Source organism: Oncorhynchus keta, chromosome 28, assembly GCF_023373465.1.
Source record: "Oncorhynchus keta strain PuntledgeMale-10-30-2019 chromosome 28, Oket_V2, whole genome shotgun sequence".
Lineage (NCBI taxonomy): Eukaryota > Metazoa > Chordata > Actinopteri > Salmoniformes > Salmonidae > Oncorhynchus > Oncorhynchus keta.
The window spans coordinates 53952634-53973154 of NC_068448.1; the positions used below are offsets into that span (position 1 = coordinate 53952634).

Sequence of the window (20521 nt, forward strand, 5' to 3'; positions counted from 1 at the left end):
ATTATCAGCAACCATCACTTCTGTGTTCCAACGACACGTTGTGTTAGCTAATCCAAGATTATAATTTTAAAAGGCTAATTGATCAATTGAAAACCCTTTTGCGATTATGTTAGCACAGCTGAAAATGGTTGTTCTGATTTAAAGAAGCAATAAAACTGTCCTTCTTTAGACTAGTTGAGTATCTGGAGCATCAGCATTTGTGTGTTAGATTACAGGCTCAAAATGGCCAAGAAACAAAGAACTTTCTGTTTCTCAAACTAGACCCTCTAATGGACTTGTTCTCTTGCTCAGTTGTGCACCGGGGCCTCCCACTCCTCTTTCTATTCTGGTTAAATCCAGTTTGCGCTGTTCTGTGAAGGGAGTAGTACACAGTGTTGTACGAGATCTTCAGTTTCTTGGCAATTTCTCGCATGGAATAGCCTTCATTTCTCAGAACAATAATAGACTGACGAGTTTCAGAAGAAAGGTCTTTGTTTCTGGCCATTTTGAGCCTGTAATCAAACAAACAAAGGCTGACGCTCCAGATACTCAACTAGTCTAGAGAAGGACTGTTTTATTGCTTCTTTAATTAGAACAACAGTTTTCAGCTGTGCTAACATAATTGCAAAAAGGTGTTCTAATGCTCAGTTAGCCTTTTAAAATTATAAACTTGGATTAGCTAACACAACGTGTCGTTGGAACACAGGAGTGTTGTTAGCTGATAATGGGCCCCTGTACGTTTATGTAGATATTCCATAAAAATTCTGCTGTTTTCAGCTACAATAGTCATTTACAACATTAACAATGTCTACACTGTATTTCTGATGAATTTGATGTTATTTTAATGGACAAAATGCTTTTCTTTCAAAAACATGGACATTTTTAAGTGACCCCAAACTTTGAAAGGTAGTGTATATGCATTGTCTAACCTCAACCTATGAAGATTTGAATTGAGTTAATCTACCGGTTTTGTTGCAAAAAGTTACTAGTTAAATTACTTGTAGTTGGTCACCATGCTGACCCCTGACCCCTGGTTGATCATTGGGGGACCTGGACCGGTAATCATAAAGTGTCTGAGAGTAGGAGTGATGATCTGTGACTAGATCCTTCCTCTCCATATAATCTTACTCATAATGATCTAAAAGGCAAAACTGATGCTAGATCAGCACTCCTACTCTGAGACCCTTTGTGAATACAGGCCCTGATATCTTACATAAACTTGATCCGCCATGTCACCAAATAGCCACCACGCCCCTCGACGGAAGCCCCAGATTGGCCTGGCTGAAACAGTGTAATTAGCCTGAACCAATCACAGCAAGGGCATTAAGAGTGGATTACCCATTAGCTAGCAGCTTAGTTGTCAGCTGTCAGCCTGCCCTGACTGGGAGGAATGCTGGTAATTCCAGCTGAAGGCTTTCCTCCTCATGTTGTTTGAGAAAAAATATGCGCGACCGGGAGACATATCCAGGCTTAAAGAATTTAGTGGCACTAGCTATATCCGGACTGGGTGGATACGATTACTGTGTTCTGTTGGCACATATAGGAGGCATCCCAAATGGTACCATATTCCCTACATAGTGCACTACTTTTTACCATATAATGCACTACTTTTAACCTGAGCCCTATGGGCCCTGTTCAAACGTAGTGCACTATATAGGGAATAGGGTGCCATTCAGGACATTGACTTAATAAAGGCTATCATGAGAAGTCCAGATCTCTCAGTTCTGAATGTGTCCATGTGTTGTGTGGCCTAGAGATGTAAATTCCTCAGTGTTAGCTTCTCCAATCTGGTTCTGTGTGTGGTGTGCAGACTGAACCGCAGACCTAGGGTTGACGGTTGTGTGGTTTAATGGTCTGTACTTTCTACATGGGAACTTGAGGTGGGGGGAGAGAGGGAGAGCTTTGGCTATATGCTAAATCCACTAAAGAAATTGGATTATTTGTCCCTGTACCATCAGTTCTCAATGTTCTCTCCTCTTGTAAGAAAAAAGAAGAAGCCAGTGTCACGAGCTGGAATTGTAAAAGCAAAACGAATTGATCTTGTCGTGGTTTTGGCAGACTCCTCGAGCCAGGAGCCATTTATTAGCCCCTGTCATTTCTGTCCCTTTTAAGGAATTCAACCTTAATCCATCACACATTCTTGATAGTTCAGTACTTGTGTGAGTAACTGATACTGGCATGTGTATCTATGTACTCTCTGTACCTGTCCGTCTGTCCGATGGGCATGATGAGTTATGGTCAGAAGATGAAGGGTAGATCACTGAGGCTAGCGCCTGGGTCGTGTTCATTAGACACCAACCGAAATAAAAGAAAGGGAACTTGTCCATTTAGGAAATTCTCATTTTAGTTTCGCTACGTTGTGCCCAAATACAACCATGGTTAAAAGTGCAGTGGATGGATGGGACCTATGGGTCCTGGTATCGTGACAGGCACTATAGGCTTGTCACGATACCGACATTTGACAAATGATACGTTACCAGGCCAAGTATCACAATACCGTGTAGTATCGCGATACTGCGGTGGGGGGGTCGATGGCCTAGGATCCTGTTCACCCCATCCCCCTGATGCTTGTTCACGTTTTCTATACGTACTCTAAAAACCTGTCACTGAAATTCACACTTCTACACAATACAACATATTTCAACTTCACACTGTGTATAATGTAGTACTGCATAGAATGTTTATTTATTTATTTATTTCACCTTAATTTAACCAGGTAGGGAAGTTGAGAACAAGTTCTCATTTACAATTGCGACCTGGCCAAGATAAAGCAAAGCAGTTCGACACATACAACGACACAGTTACACATGGAGTAAAACAAACATACAGTCAATAATACAGTATAAACAAGTCTATATACGATGTGAGCAAATGAGGTGAGATAAGGGAGGTAAAGGCAAAAAAAAGGCCATGGTGGCAAAGTAAATACCATATAGCAAGTAAAACACTGGAATGGTAGATTTGCAGTGGAAGAATGTGCAAAGTAGAAATAAAAATTATGGGGTGCAAAGGAGCAAAATAAATAAATACAGTAGGGAAAGAGGTAGTTGTTTGGGTTAAATTATAGGTGGGCTATGTACAGGTGCAGTAATCTGTGAGCTGCTCTGACAGTTGGTGCTTAAAGCTAGTGAGGGAGATAAGTGTTTCCAGTTTCAGAGATTTTTGTAGTTCGTTCAAGTCATTGGCAGCAGAGAACTGGAAGGAGAGGCGGCCAAAGAAAGAATTGGTTTTGGGGGTGACCAGAGAGATATACCTGCTGGAGCGCGTGCTACAGGTGGGTGATGCTATGGAGACCAGCGAGCTGAGATAAGGGGGGACTTTACCCTGCAGGGTCTTGTAGATGACATGGAGCCAGTGGGTTTAGCGACGAGAATGAAGCGAGGGCCAGCCAACGAGAGCGTACAGGTCGCAATGGTGGGTAGTATATGGGGCTTTGGTGACAACGTATTGCACTGTGATAGACTGCATCCAATTTGTTGAGTAGGGTATTGGAGGCTATTTTGTAAATGACATCGCCGAAGTCGAGGATTGGTAGGATGGTCAGTTTTACAAGGGTGTGTTTGGCAGCATAAGTGAAGGATGCTTTGTTGCGAAATAGGAAGCCAATTCTAGATTTCACTTTGGATTGGAGATGTTTGATGTGGGTCTGGAAGGAGAGTTTACAGTCTAACCAGACACCTAGGTATTTGTAGTTGTCCACGTATTCTAAGTCAGAGCCGTCTAGAGTAGTGATGTTGGACAGGCAGGCAGGTGCAGGCAGCGATCGGTTGAAGAGCATGCATTTAGTTTTACTTGTATTTAAGAGCAATTGGAGGCCACTGAAGGAGAGTTGTATGGCATTGAAGCTTGCCTGGAGGGTTGTTAACACAGTGGTTGATTTGCTCATATTTGCAAAGGCCCAGCTGTGATTTGGCTGCTGGAATATACATAAGTGGAGGCTGCATAATGATGTCTAGAACGGTGCAAATGGAATGGCATCGAAAACATAAAAACTGTTTGTTTCATACCATTCTACGCATTCCGCAACAGCCATTACCACGAGCCCGTCCTCCCAAATGAAGGTGCCACCAACCACCTGTGATATAGATGCCTAATGATCCCAATGATCATTGTGTCAGTGAGGGGACAACACTGCGTGAAACCTTCTTTTCTCTTCAGTTAACACTCTCCCTTCCTCACACAGTCAGTCTGTTCCCCTCAATCTCATACACACACACACACACACACACACACACCTCTCTCTACCACAAACACACGTACACACACTGCTCCCAATTTTTTTAAACATTAGGCAACAAACATTATTTATTTTTAAATATAGTTTAGGCTTAGTTTAGGCCTATATGAATCCTACCTTTTTAAAGCACATCTCATGAGTAGCATACCCTTTTCCTTTCTTCCTGTGCCAATCAAATTAGCTTAAACCGACTGTCAAGTTACCAGGTTGTTAGCTAGCTCGGTAACATGACTGAACAACGTTGTTTTGTTATCAAACCAATAATCAGCTACCGGGATCAGTTTCAAACGGCCCGCGACATGGTTTTGTACAATTTTATATCAAATGTTCGCAAATCCCGATAGAAAGAAAATAAGGCATCTCTGGTAATATGGGTCATACTTTTTTAGGCTCGAGACGAGCCATTTTTCTTTGCTGTAAATCTGCAAGCATGCTCTGTCACCAAGCGACGCTCCATTTTCCCTCTCTGACACTCAGAGGCGGGCTGCATGACAGTGAACTTGCAAAGTCTACTCAGACTGGTCTGTACTCTCGGTTATAACGGACGATGAAACGATGCAATGTATTAACATTGCTCCTTTTGCGCGCTGCTCCAATGTAACAAATCTAACAGAAGTCTGGGGCCTGGGGCTGCATCCCCGCTCGCCACCACGGCTAAATGATATATATTTTTTTTAAATTACGGACGTAGTATCATATCAAAGGGTACTTACTACTTGTTCTAAAATGTTGGTGTAATAAGTTTCATGATGTTCTGGCACCATGATATTACTGTGGTACTGGTATACCGTGCAACACTAGTGCACTATGTAGAGAATAGGGTATCATCGCTGAAGGACCCCGGCAGCATCGGTCTGGAAGGCAGACATCTGTCTTGAAGATAGCCTTCTTCCTTATTAGGACTGGCCAAATGTCCTCGCTTGTTGTACTATTCTTGTGACGACTTCAGATCCTCCACAGGTATAGTAGAACAAAAGAAACACACACATTCCTCTAGACTCCAAACCTGCCTCTCTTTTGTTTTGTCATTTTGAGAGAGAAAGAGATTTTAATTTCTCTCTCTGCTCATCCATCCGGTGTTTGCTTTCAACGGTTCACACAGTCCGATTCTAAAATCCAAACCAAATATAAACTGATCCATTTAGTGAGCTATTTCTGTGTATAAAGTAGCATGGATGTGTTGTCCCAGATATGAATGCAATGCAGTCTGATCTTCTTTCTCTAGTTCAGCCTGTGCACTACTGGAGCACACACACACACACACACACACACACACCCCACAAGGCTTTCGTTAGCAGCCTAGTAACAAGGACTGGTTTGGTTTTTGGAAGGCACCACTGTTCCCAATGCACACAAGCACATATGAGCTCGGACAGAATGGGGGAATTTCGCTCCAGGCGTTCCTCCATACCTCCCTCGTCCTCTTCCCCCTTCCACACCAGACGTTGGTTCTCTCCATCCCTCAAACCATCCTTCATTAATGTTTCACTACGTGGCTTTTGAGAAGTGAAGTGAAAAGTCCAATGATCAGACGGAGTGTGGTTTGATCCAATGGTTAAATGAATCATTGTTCCTCATCTCGTGTTGAAAGCATTACTCAGGGGTCTCTTAAAGCAACACAACGACAGAGAGCACCCTATTCCCTATGTTGTGCACTACATTAGACCTGGGCCCATAGTTATATTCACTATGTAGGTTATAGGGTGCCATTTGGGATGTGACCAGTGTGATGAGAGAGCGCTGCTCTTTTGAACGACAGCTCGTTGAATTCAGTTGTTGGAACGTTATTACTATAACGTTGTCCAGTTCAGACAGCCAAGGCTTACATGCGTTCATTTCAAACCTCAAACAGCCAAGGCTTACATGCGTTCATTTCAAACCTCAAACAGCCAAGGCTGACATGAATTGACCGTGCCACATTGTCTGGTTGTGTTCCAGACCGGTCAGAATGGTTATCTTGGCTGTCTCTCTAAAAATAGTCAGACATTGTGTACAGATGCATTGTATGGAGCACCCTATTCCCAATATAGTACACTACTTTTCACCAGGCTCTGGGTATACAGGGAGCAGGGAACCATTTGGGAAGGAACCACCTTCTCTACTAGCGGCAGTTATGAGAGGGGTGGGGGAGACGTTTGTGTAGTTAGTATTTCTGCAGGCAGATAGTCCTCACAGGAAATGTAATCACTGTCAGCTCAGGTTTGAAAGGTTAATTGGCTGCTTCTCTGTCAGGATGTGAGACTAGCTAGACTCCATGATCTGTGAAATGGAAAGAAATGGATGTCCCAACATGGAAAAACACAGACTCACTTTCATCCTCAGATGGGTTCCTCAGAACTTTCCCTTTTAAAATCCCACCAACCTTGTTACATTAGGTCAAATATTCTCGCTCTCTCTCCCTCTCGGTTTCACGCACTCCTCGCTCTAGCCCGCTATCTCTATCGCTCTCTCACGCTCACGCTCGCTCTCTCTAGCCCGCTGTCTCTCTGTGTCACTGATTAATTAATATCATTTAACATGGTGACCTTTTTTAAAAATACTTTCCATGTTTTATACTTCCCAAGCTGGACAAGTTGCATGGTTTATTACAGGGTTCCCCAACTGACAGGCGGCCCACATTAAATATAATTTGTCCCCCCCAGGATTTAGCTTTGGTTTGAAATCTGTTCCCAAGTATTCCCACACATAATAGAGATATATGTGAATCCAGACAAATGTAATCAAGGTTTGAATTGATTATGTTTTAGTCAAATATTAAATCTGTTTTGGCTTCTTGCGGTCAATTTGCAGTTCACAAATGATTTGTAATTATGCTCCGGCCTCCTAACCATTGCTGCGTGTCTAGTTGATGATCCACGGTGTATTATATACTGTAGTCAGTTTTCTATCTCACACCTCCTATAGGTGAGATGACTGAAGTACATACAGAAATGAGGGGGAGGGAGTCGTGGGCTTAAGCTATCGTTATGGGGAAAGGGGGGGGGGGTGTGTGAGATTCGGAGAGAGGGAGAGAACGAGCAATTGATAGGGCTAAAGAGGAGGTGGGTGGGGGTGTTATGTGAAATGTCACAGATGTGGTGATGGGGGAAATGAGCGAAGTGGTCTGATTGATACCCAGCGAGGTGGAGATGTAGGTTAATCTGGTCATATGGCACCATACCTCCCTCCAGACCTCTGTACAGTCCTGTGTGTGTGTCCACTAGCATGGGAAAATGAGCAGAGGGGCGTTGGCTGAGCATTTAAAGGAGGGAATGAATGGGGGGAAAGATGATGGAGAGGAGGAAGAATGAATGAGCAAGCTGAGATTTGGAGAGAGGCAGTGGATGGATGTGCAATCAGCAGAGAGAAGATTGGATCAATGTAAAGGAGGGAGACTGGGAGGGAGGGACCCTGTACATCATCCATCGCTACTACTCTACTCATGCTTGTGATTTAATACTAGAGGTGTGTGAGTGTATGCATTCGACGAGTGTGTGTGTGCTTGCTTGCTTGTGTGTGTGTCTGTATTGTCATGGCCACCGAGCGAGAAGCAAATCAGCAGCCCTCTCCTCTGTCCCCACTCAGTCCCCCCTCTCCACTCAGTCCCCCCTCTCCCCTCAGTTCCCCCTCTCCACTCTGTCGCCTCCTCCACTTCAGTGACTTTAATTAACCTGCTTGACTCTATTTGAATGACCTAGTGTGTCTCATGTAACTTGCGTCAGAAAGACGTACGGCAACATTCTGATCTATCCCCGTTTTACATTAGCTGTCCCTGTGGGACTGACCACAATACCCACCGAAGTCCAATATGAGTGACGCCACACCCTCATTTTGCACCAGTGACATTATATGGTCCACTCCATCCCTGAGAAAAAAAGTGTCTGGGTAATGGAATGGACTCACTTGTTCATCTGTGCGTGCGTGTCTTCCCTCATGTGGCCAGTCCACTTTTGGCTCTGTGAGTAGACATAAATGGGGGTGACAGGAGCGTTATGTTGAGGTATGGGTGGATGATGTGCAACAGAGAGGAAAGAATGTGCTGGAGTGGGTTGCCATGTGTTCAGCCAGTGATAGACCCCTCCCCCCCAAGCTGCCTTCCTCTGGTCCTAGCTCTGATTGACAGATAGCCCCCCTCCCTATAACCTACCCTGGGCTCCTCTGTAGCATGAGGGAGACACCAAGTGGTCACAGTGGGAAACTGCAAGAGGGTCTCTCACTGGTCTCTGTCCTTACTTTAACCAGCACAGCATGTCAGTGAGATTGATGACTTGATTTATTTGACAGATTACATAGGCTACTACTATGCAACGTGAGTGGAACAGCACATAGTACAGTGTTTCTGCTGTAAAGGCTGGGGGGGGAGCGAGACACCTATCTGTAGGGCCCTCTGGATAAGAAATGCTAAATGACTACAATGGAGATGAGAAAAATAAACAGTGGATGGAGATGAGAGGGAGGAAGAGTGAAAGGAAATGTAGACTGACATCATACTGTACCTCATTGAAAACCACAGTGGTCTTTATTAGGCCGATATTGCCCCTATCTCCATATAGGCTGCCATATTGCAACATAGGGATTTACTCTGTTCAACTTCTACCAAATTCTCAATTAACCTCCGACCTCAGAATGAATTAATCATACCATCTCTCCTCCCAGATGCACCTTGCCACAGCTTGCATCCCAAAAGGGCACCCTATTCCCGACATAGTGCACTACTTTTGACCAGAGCCCTGGTCAAAAGTAGTGCACTATGTCGGGAATAGGGTGCCATTTGGAACGGAACTGCCGTCTGCTACAGTTACAGGGCTGCATAATGCATTCTAATCTGCCTTGCTGGGCCAGTACTGTTACTCACCCTGACTGGAGAAGAACTAATTTATCAGGGTCTGGGCTGGCAGACGGAGAGACGAGCCAAGATCACTCTGCATAAACAGCAGAACTCTCAGTCAACTTTGTCCCCCCAGTCATGAGAGATAGAGGTCCACATCCTCGGTCCCTCTAGCAGCCAAGGACCCCTTATACAGATTACCCACTCATTCTGTCTGAAACGTCTCTTTTAATATCGTATTCATCTAGCTTGGAGGAATCCGAGTCTGCGACAATCTGTGAGAGAAGCGAACTCTGAATATGTACAGACAGAACAGTGAGACCTGGGTTACAGAGTGTAGTGCGTATGACCCAATACATCACTGGGGCAAAGCTTCCTGCCATCCAGGACCCATATACAGTGGGGCAAAACAGTATTTAGTAAGCTACCAATTGTGCAAGTTCTCCCACTTAAAAAGATGAGAGGCCTGTAATTTTCATCATAAGTACACTTCAACTATGACAGACAAAATGAGAAAAAAAATCCAGATAATCACATTGTAGGATTTTTAATGAATTTATTTGCAAATTATGGTGGAAAATAAGTATACGGTCACCTACAAACAAGATTTCTTGCTCTCACAGACCTGTAACTTCTTCTTTAAGAGGCTCCTCTGTCCTCCACTCGTTACCTGTATTAATGGCACCTGTTTGAACTTGTTATCAGCATAAAAGACACCTGGTCACAACCTCAAACAGTCACACTCCAAACTCCACTATGGCCAAGACCAAAGAGCTGTCAAAGGACACCAGAAACAACATTGTAGAGCTGCACCAGGCTGGGAAGACTGAATCTGCAATAGGTAAGCAGCTTGGTTTGAAGAAATCAACTGTGGGAGCAATTATTAGGAAATGGAAGACATACAAGACCACTGATAATCTCCCTCGATTTGGGGCTCCATGCAAGATCTCACCCCGTGGGGTCAAAATGATCACAAGAACAGTGAGCAAAAATCCCAGAACCACACGGGGGACCTAGTGAATGACCTGCAGAGAGCTGGGACCAAAGTAACAAAGCCTGCCATCAGTAACACATTACGCCGCCAGGGACTCAAATCCTGCAGTGCCAGACGTGTCCCCCTGCTTAAGCCAGTACATGTCCAGGCCCGTCTGAAGTTTGCTAAAGAGCATTTGGACGATCCAGAAGAAGATTGGGAGAAGGTCATATGGTCAGATGAAACCAAAATATAACTTTTTGGTAAAAACTCAACTCGTCGTGTTTGGAGGACAAAGAATGCTGAGTTGCATCCAAAGAACACCATACCTACTGTGAAGCATGGGGGTGGAAACATCATGCTTTGGGGCTGTTTTTCTGCAAAGGAACCAGGACGACTGATCCGTGTAAAGGAAAGAATGAATGGGGCCATGTATCGTGAGATTTTGAGTGAAAACCTCCTTCCATCAGCAAGGGCATTGAAGATGAAACGTGGTTGGGTCTTTCAGCATGACAATGATCCCAAACACACCGCCTGGGCTACGAAGGAGTGGCTTCGTAAGAATCATTTCAATGTAATGGAGTGGCCTAGCCAGTCTCCAGATCTCAACCCCATAGAAAATCTTTGGAGGGAGTTGAAAGTCTGTGTTGCCCAGCAACAGCCCCAAAACATCACTGCTCTAGAGGAGATCTGCATGGAGGAATGGGCCAAAATACCAGCAACAGTGTGTGAAAACCTTGTGAAGACTTACAGAAAACGTTTGACATCTGTCATTGCCAACAAAGGGTATATAACAAAGTATTGAGATAAACTTTCATTGACCAAATACTTGTTTTCCACCATCATTTGCAAATAAATTAATAATCCTACATTGTGATTTTCTGGATTTGTTTTCTCATTTTGTCTGTCATAGTTGCAGTGTGTACCTATGATGAAAATTACAGGCCTCTCATCTTTTTAAGTGGGAGAACTTGCACAATTGGTGGCTGACTAAATACTTTTTTTGCCCCACTGTACTCGGCAGTGTCAGAGGAAGGCCCAGAAAATTGTTAGACTCCAGTCACCCAAGTCATACACTGTTCTCTCTGTTACCGCATGGCAAGCAGTCCACCATAGTCACTTTACCCCTACTTACATGTACAAATTACCTTGACCGGCACATTGACTCGGTACCGGTACCCCCTGTATAATCGTGTTATTGTTGTGTCAATTTATTGTGTAACCTTTAAATGTATTTTTTACTTTAGTTTATTTAGTCAATATTTCCATAGCTCTATTTCTTGAGCTGCATTGTTGGTTAAGGGCTTGTAAGTAAGCATTTCACGGTAAGGTTTACACATGTTGAATTCGGCGCCTGTGACAAATAGCACTTCATTTGATTTGACTCCCTTCAATGTGGTTCAAAAGAAAATGATTGGATTGTCTCCCTCACAGAGGATAGAGATTCTCAATGATATGCGGCGGTGTTCATCAATGACTGCAGTTGCCTTGATCCCATCACTTGGGGTCACAATCTTACCATGAACCAGGCCTGCACTCTGCAGATGCATCAGGTCTCTCAATCTACCTATTAATTGTCTGAAAAGGTGAATATCTGATCTCTCTCTCTCTCTCTCTCTCTCTCTCTCTCTCTCTCTCTCTCTCTCTCTCTCTCTCTCTCTCTCTCTCTCTCTCTCCCCACACACACACTTCATAGAGGAGCTATGGGGGACTGGCTGACTGGCTGGGCAATAGCAGCTCAATGGATGGTGATCAGGGTCTTTATCTCCCCTCTGCACATGTTGTTTCTCTCGCCCTGTTGTGAATGTAGAGAGCAGGATAAATATAGTGTCTATAGTCCCCGCCGAACAACTAGTTCATCTGTCAACGCTCTACACTGTGACCTCTCTGGACTCATTGTGACCCAACGTCAGGGCATAGAGAGCCAGTTTAACGGCCCGCACACACACACACACGATGTCTGTCAGGAAAGGGAACTCTCACCACCACTTCCTTTTGTGGTCGTGTGTGCGCGAGCAATCATGTGTGTCCGTCTGGCAGAGGGAGAGATCCTATTTCCTCTGGCTTTCTGACCCTGCCAGTGTCTCAAGTACACCTCTACCTTTCGGGATGGACTGATAGAGCGAGTGAGGTAGCAAGCGGGGATAGACTGACAGACGGAGAGGGTTTAACCAAGGGGGTCAGTGTATTTCGGGGGGTTGCGGCCGTCAGCCATGGTCCCTTTCAGTACATTTAAAGGCTACAGCCGGACAGGGGAGGAGGATGACGAGGTGTTTCTCCGCAGCCCAGGATATAAGGTGACGGACTGAATCAGATATGTCTGCGAAGGTCTTTTAGTTTGTCGTCGTTGTGATCTAGTAGGTCATACTTGATATATAATGTCAGCTTTTACTTCAACGTGTAAGATGGAAATGTTTGCGTGCTAAAAAATATAATACGTAGGCTATTGTCTATTGCTTCACAAAGTATCTTCTTTCATGTGGCTAAAATTGCCTATTTCAGCACTGTGTTGGCAAACCTTCCGAGAGCTAAAAACTTGACTGAACTTTAATTAACTCCGACGTCTTCCAGACCATCCCATTTAGCAAATGAGGCCACCTCGTTTCTCTTGGCCTTCGCTCTAGTAGTCGGGTCTATTTCTGAGTTTGCTTGCGATAGAGAGAGACCTCTTATTTCCCTTCTCAACAGAACAGGCAGAGAAGGGTCATTAGAATGCAAAGAAAAACCAACGTCTTAGGGGTGTTTGTGTGTTAAGTACCTTTCTGGAGTCCTTCCCTGCGGATGTGGACCTAATAATATGAGCTCTCAAAATGTTGAGGAGAGCAATACTCTCCTTTTTAGAAATCGCAATGATGTGGTACATGTATGCCTGGTGAGCGTTCTCCAAAAATGGTATCGATTTCTTCCATCCATGGACAAAACGCTGTCTGCATGCTCAAGCCTCCTCCTTCCCTCACTAAAACCTTCCTTCTCAGGGAAATACTACAGTTTCTATTGCCAATCATTTTTACATGTGTCGTTTAGCAGAGGCACTCTTATCCAGAGCGACGCACAGTTAGCGCAATGATATTAAGATGCCGAGGTGAGACGACCACATATCTCGGTCGTAGTCAGTACAATTTCCTTCAATAAAGTCATTATCAGCAAAGTCGGTGCTAGTAGGAAACGACCGGTAAACGGGGTGGCACCATGGGGTTTATCTAAGCTGCATTTGGAACCCCTAACCTTTCCTTAGGGTACTTCATATCACTTTTGGCAGTTGATTTCCATAGACTCTTATCATTCAGTTCTCACTCTGTTCCCCTACTAAGTTTGGCCTTTTGGCAGCTGAGTTTCAATGTAGAATTAGCCTTGCTACTATTTGTTTGGTCCTCTTTGACTGACACCCAGCTGCTGGAAATATAGTAGGTCCCCACACAAAAAGATGTAGCAAAGAACTTTTTATTTTTATTTTCTACTGTACTTCACTAGAATCATACGTTTCGGTTAAGGACCTTCTTCATTGTGTCTTTACTCCCAGCTGCCGACGTCTGCTACCAATGCTACAGTCAGAACACTGAATGGACAAGCAACGGGGCCTCTCCCGGTGCAAACTTCACTCTGTTCCAGCGCAGCTCTACAGGATATTAAATAATTATTTTGGATTATATTCCTATTATTCCAGGCCAAGCAGGAAGCCCCATCTGTTTCCATTCCAGGGAATGTCTCTCTGGCTGTGCTGTCCGGTGTTTTTACTCAAACTCACTCCCCTCTCTGTCGCATTTCCTCTTGCATTCCTCACCTGCACTTTTGGGACTATTCTATTGGTTCCATCGTAAAGTACACACAAAATCAACTATTTGACATACTGACGGTATGTGTTTGACCCATGGGGTCTAGTCAGGTGCTTTTCTATCGAATGTCTATCTACGTGATGACTACGGCCACTTTACACAATGTTGGTTTGACCCTTGGCAGTCTGGCTACCACTACTGTACCTCAACCTCGCTATCTTATTCCGAACCCAGAATATTATTCTGCAGTACTACATTTGATTCTCAGTAGTCATGGAAATCCTGTCTGTGTTGTTGTATAGGCCAGACTGAGTGGCATGTAAAACTGTTGACTGAGCCAACTTTCAGTTTCGCCCCCCAACCTTAAATATACTAGCGTTTTGCACATTTCCTCAAAATACAGGTTCAACAGCACCACGCCAGCAATATGGCACCACTATTATGCAACATGCCCTCTTTAGTTTCTTGTCTTGACAATATCATAAACAACAGCTCAGCCAAAAGCCTCTTTTGTGTGTCCAATGTTTAGTCTGAAGGTAGCATTTAGAGCTGTTGTAGCCTGGAATCCAAATGGAATATCACTCTTTTTAACTATTGTTTCAACGGAGTAATATTCCGTTTTAAATTCCAGGCTGAGAGGTTTGTTAATTGTCTCCTCTCCATTGTCAGTGAGTACTTTGGTTTAGAGATTGACGGTGGATATCCCTGCAGACGCTTCGCTCTTTAATTGATGAGAGACAGGAAACCCTCCTTCTAGTGCTGTCTCTCATCTGCCTACACTTCCTCTTTCAAACACCCCTTTATTCCTTCATAACGCTCATGACCCTTTGCTTTTTATTCTTGAAATCGTTCTCTTCATCTCCTAATGTGGGCATTGTATTTATACCCAATTATGGCCAATCAATATCCAGTAATGCTAAATCTTGAATTGTGTTGTAATGCACAGTAGTTTTTATTTATGTGCAGTGTTGGTATGGATTTTGCATCAAAATAAGGCATTTGACTGGCCTAACAATGAATAGCTTGGCTACAGTTGGAAGTATGTAGAATAGATATTGGATGCCATGCAGCATTGTTTTGACACTGGGCTAGGAACAGATGGCTAGAGTGTGTTGCAACGTCCGTCCGTACCACATGTTTCTGATTTGCCAAAGCTGCCCATGCATCCTCTTTCTACTTCCTGCTTTGCAGTGGAGATTGTATCACTGTGGTCTGTGGTCCGAAAACGACCCTCTCCCCTACTTCTCCGCTCTGTAATGCACCTCCATAGTTCTCCATTAAGGGAACGTCTCCAGCCAGTGCGTGCTGGCCACGCTACTCTGTTGGAGAGGAAAGGTTAGTCGCTTGTGAAAAACTCTTATCTCTCCCTCCTTCCAGACGACGTCTCCGGCGGGGCAGGGCCGGCCTGAGTCCCCTGTCTACACCAACCTCCAAGAGCTGAAGATCTCCCAGTCCAGCCTGCCCCCCCTTCCTTCAAGCTCCCCACTGCATGTCCTCGGGGACTGGGAGACCCACAAGGACCTCACCGGCAGACACTTCTACTATAACAAAGCCTGCGGCGAGCGCACGTGGAAACCGCCCCGCGTACGGGATGCGACTTGCAGTACCAGTAGTAGTCGGGGAGACCCCCATGGCACAGGAGAGATGGAGGTACGTAAACACACCCCATGGGTGCCACATCGAAACAAACCCTCATTCCATTGGCTGTATTGCTGTAGCATACTGTCGATACAGTCAGAGCTGAAGTTGAGCTGTAAAGCGAGGGAGAAAAGAGTTTGGTTTGGATCCAACGGAGGAAGTTTAACCAATCATGTTGACCCCTGCTGCTGATCTACAGTCTACCTAATCTATCTGTCCCCCTAACGTATCAACAACTGCTCTGAAAGGTGGCCCTGGGGCCTAATGATTATATTTTAGACATTTAGCAGACATTTCCCCTAGCAAAGTAGTTATCAGTAGGAAAAGACAAGTGCATTTTTTTGGGGGGGGGGGTGTTTTCGGAAGATGGGCAGGGACTCTGCTGTCCTGACGTTAGGGGGAAGCTTGTTTCACCATTGATGTTCCAGGACAGAGAAGAGCTTAGACTGGGCTGAGCGGGAGCTGGTGTAGGGTTTGAGCATAGCCTCATTTAGTGAGGGGCAGTTCCCCTTGCTGCTCCGTAGGCAAGCACCAGGGTATTGGAAGCGGATGCAAGCTTGGACTGGATGCCAGTGGAGTGTGTGGAGGAGCGGGATGACATGGGAGACCTTGGGAAGGTTGAACACCAGTCAACTGCGGCATTCTGGATAAGTTGCAGGGGTGGACAAGCGGGGACCCCAGCCAACAGAGAGTTGCAGTAGTCTAGACGGGATATGACAAGTGCCTGGTTTAGGCACTGTGCCGCTTCCTGTGTGATGTAGGGTCGTACTCTACGGATGTTGTAGAGCATGAACCTGCAGGATCGAGTCACTGCTTTGATGTTGTCAGAGAACAAAAGGGTGTTGTCCAGGTTCAGGCCAAGCTTCTTTGTGCTCTGGGAGGGGGGGACACCATGGAGTTGTCTACCGTGATGGAGAGGTCTTTGAGCGGGCAGGCCTTCCCTGGGAGGAAGAGCAGCTCCGTCTTGTTCGAGGTTGAGCTTGAGATGCTGGGCCGTCATCCAAGCTGAGATGTCTGCTAGACACGCAGAGATGTGTGACGCCGGCTGGGTTTCAGAAGGTGGAAGGAGTTCAGGTGTTGAGGCTTAAGGGAGCGGTTTCGTGACTGGTCTGGCCAGTGGTAGTCCACGTCCTATTGCAGCTCTCCCTGGGTTTTGAAACGGAGCGAGTGTGACTCTGTGTTAAATGAAACCAGGCCAGGACTGAAGTAGGTTTCAGGCCGACGAGGCCGTACTATATTTAAGTGCGGCTGGAGTACTAAGTACCAGTTAGAGAGATGCTCTCCAAATATTTATGATTCATCTGATGTAATGCCACAGCTGACTGAAGCGCAGATGGTGTGCGTCCCAAATGCCACCCTATTCCCAATCTAGTGCTATACATTTGACCAATGTCTATAGGGCTCTGGTTAAAATTAGTGCACTAAATATGGAATAGGGTGCCATTTGGGATACTGTCTGTGTTTGCTCGGCACTTTCATATGTTACTACCGTGGGAAACATGAAGGAGAATGTACGGAGAGGAATAGATGATTTCCAACAACTGTAGAAGTTATATTGTGTTAACTGTGTTAACTGTGAGCAGTGAAACAAGCTGTTGCTATTTTGATGAGGGCGAGGTAGTCAAATAAACTGCGTATCCTCAGTTTAGATTTCATGTAGCGTTAGTGGTACAACACTGCCCCCATGAGATGGTTCCGTGTATTGCAACCAGGCAGGAACTATTAGACTGAGTACCCAGTTTGCAACATGCCAAATTAAATGCTGGTAAATTAACATGGATTTACATAGTTGAACAAGGTCTCCTATTCCTGGGGATTTAAGCCTTTATGGAGGTGGGATGCATGAATGCATTGTTGGGTGTTTTTGTTTTTCAATTGTTTTTTCTTATTATGGGTACTCTACAGCTATGTCATTGTTGATTCACTACTAAATCAAATCAATTGGTCCCGTACACATATTTTGTAAATCTATTGATCTATCAATCTCCCGAGTGGTGCAACAATCTAAGGCACTGTATCTCCGTGCAAGCGGCATCACTACAGACCCTGGTTCGATTCCAGGCAGTATCACAGCCAGCCGTGATTGGGAATCCCATAGGGCGGCGCACAATTGGCCCAGCGTCATCCGGGTCAGGGATTGGCTGGTATAGGCCATCATTGTAAATACAAATTTGTTCTTCACTGACTTGCCTAGTTAAATAAAATAAAAAAATATGACTCTAGAAAAAAAATTGGTTCTACCCGAATCACAATGGTCTCTTTCTCTCCCTTTCGTCGTTCTTTTGCTCCTCCTCCTCCCTGCTGCCCCCATGCAGCCCCTGTCTTCCGAGGAGAACTGTCACAGCAGCACCAACTCCAGTCAGTCGGACAGTCAGTACGGCACGCCCCCTAGAGGCTGGTCGGAGGAACTGGACGAACACGGACATACCCTCTATGTCTGTGAATATACTCATGAGAAGGTACTGGGGCTCTCCTCTCCTCCTTTGGTTTCACTCTCTCTGTTTCTCTGTCACTTCTCCCAGGGCTCAGGGTATTGTTCCGGGTTCATAGGGGATGGGTCCTAAATCAATAAATGACGCATGTCTATGATCATGTACCCATGGCAGGACTGGATTTGGGAATTTTGGTTGAGAGAAGTTGTTTTTGTTTGCCTTTATTTTTTAACATTTTACCCTGTTGTTATCCTTGACAAGCAGTGTATTTATGAAACTGTCATCAGTGCTGATTTATTATGTGTTTGTAGTGGATAAAGCACGTGGATGAGCAGGGAAGGCCGTACTACTACAGCGCTGATGGGTCCAGGTCAGAATGGGAGCTACCCAAAGTAAGTAAACATATCAATGTATTGTGTTACGTTGTGCTGTGCTGTGTTGTTGTGCCGGTTCTGGTTTTACCTCCAATGCAGTGTTTTCCGTAAGTACATGGAGTAGGCAGCCAAATAGAAAAAGTAGCCAGCAAGGGAGTTCCTGGTTGGGAGGGTCCGGGAGGCATGCCCCCCCCGCAAATTTGTTTTTGCAGAATGAGCTCTATTTTGATTCCACCCGAAATACACAGCTAGATTATTGAATACTTTCATGACTTTACCTCCCAGATTGGTAACATGTGGTATTGAGTAGAAAGGCATGATTTACAATTAAAATGACTGAAAATGTGTAAATTCAGTGTGTTGTTGTTTTGGATATCATGTAGGTCTGTCTATATGATCAGAACTATTTTCTAAGTAAGAACATCTTATTTTAACATTAAACCCATATTCTCTTGAGATTAAAGTCACGTTTTCAGTTTTACTGAAATGTATTATTTTTGTCCTTCAGATGATGCTTTTGATTAGCGTTGCTGCTGTGGACACTGTAAGAAAACCAACCTGTCAATCAGTCACTGTGGGTGGGACTTTGAGAGAAGGCAGTAGATTAGTAATGTAGTCAGAAAAACTAGTTTAGTCCACTCTTTCAATTTAATTTATTGTGGAAAAAACTAAATCTAGTCTACTCTTATCTATTTAGTTTATTGTGGTAAAAGCCTATGAAAAAAGTTTGTTCTGTCAAGTAAACATGAATTCCCTGTTGAGAAACAATATAAAATGGTTTTAAAATGCAAAATGTTCAGTGGGGGAGGATGGTTCTCACCAATTCGGTTCCATTCTGCTAAAAGAGCCTCTCAAAAAATAACCGTTTGTTCACAAACTACCCAACACTAGGCTACACTGACAAGTCACTTTAGCAGCACTGGTAAGTCTGGAAATGGGCCTCGAATCCTCGGAAAATACAAACTAGATCTTTGGCTTACTTGCCCCGATGCGATACCATGGGAATATAGACTGAGTGTACAAAACATTAGGAACACCTTCTCTTTCTATGACAGACTGACCAGGTGAAAGCTATGATCCCTTATTGATGTTACTTGTTAAATCCACTTCATTCTGTCTAGATGAAGGGGAGGAGACTGGTTAAAGAAGGATTGTTAGGCCTTGAAACAATTGAGACATGGATTGTGTATGTGTGTCATTCAGAGGGTGAATGGGCCAGACAAAACATTTAAGTGCCTTTGAACGGGGTATGGTAGTAGGTTCCAGGTGTACCGGTTTGAGTGTGTCAAGAACTGCAACGCTGCTGGGCTTTTCATGCTCAACAGTTTCCTGTGTGTATCAAGAATGGGCTACCACCCAATGGACAACCAGCCAGCTTGACACAACTGTAGGAAGCATCGGCGTCCACATGAGCCACCATCCCTGTGGAACGCTTTTGACACCTTGTAGAGTCCATGCCCCGATGAATTGGGGCTGTCCTGAGGGCCAAAGGGGGTGCAACACAATATTAGGAACGTTTTCCTAATGTTTTGTACACTCAGTGTAACTGATGTATGATTTGTAAATATTAAAGGGATATAGGAGATCGACTTTTCAGCCAGTTCGACACCTTTTTTTAAACTAGTCAACACTTGCTGTTCGGTCGTCAATCAAAGCACAGTAGCGTAAATAGCCTATACTCCTGGCTCTGTGGCTCGGCAGGTAGCATGGCGGGTAGGAGCTGACAAGGTAAAAATCTGTCGTTCTGCCCCTGAGCAAGGCAGTTAGCCCACTGTTCCCCGGGCGCAGAAGACGTGGATGTCGATTTAAGGAAGCCCTCCGCACCTCTCTGGTACAAAGGGGTTGGGTTAAATGTTGAATGCATTCAATTGTACAACTGACTAGGTATCCCCCTTTCCCCCCTTTTATAGGCCTATGAAACACGCAGAATAAAATAAATGAATGTGCCACAAAACAGTAATTAAGTGGATTTCGACTCATCGTTACCACGTACATTACAACGCCCTCCTCCGTGGAAAAATTAATTTGACTGCAGCCAACCACAGCGCACAAAAATAATAACACTGATACCGAGAGGCAGGACAGACAGCAGACTGGCAAACCAGCAGTGTCCCTGTCATCGCTCGCTTTGTTGACTGTCAGGGACCTGTCCTATGAATAGATCACTAGAAGATGCATGTCGTTCGTTTTAGCGGGAGACTGCTACACGAAGGCTTTCCTGACTAGCGAATTGAAACTTTTTAAATGAAGAGAAGCCGGGGTTAATTTACGAAGTGGAAAAAGTAGCCGACTCACAATGAGTCTTATC

At 44.7% G+C, this 20521-nt stretch overlaps 1 protein-coding gene across 3 annotated transcripts in view; it reads left to right on the forward strand.

Moving 5' to 3' along the window:
• LOC118361151 (rho GTPase-activating protein 12-like) overlaps positions 1 to 20521 on the forward strand; it is a 98303-nt gene that overhangs the window by 53953 nt on the left and 23829 nt on the right. For all 3 annotated transcript variants that reach the window (XM_052483252.1, XM_052483254.1, XM_052483253.1), the window contains exons 3-5: positions 15147 to 15419; positions 17723 to 17866; positions 18151 to 18231. In XM_052483252.1, the coding sequence (XP_052339212.1) occupies positions 15147 to 15419; positions 17723 to 17866; positions 18151 to 18231 (498 nt within the window). The remainder of the gene's footprint in view (positions 1 to 15146; positions 15420 to 17722; positions 17867 to 18150; positions 18232 to 20521) is intronic.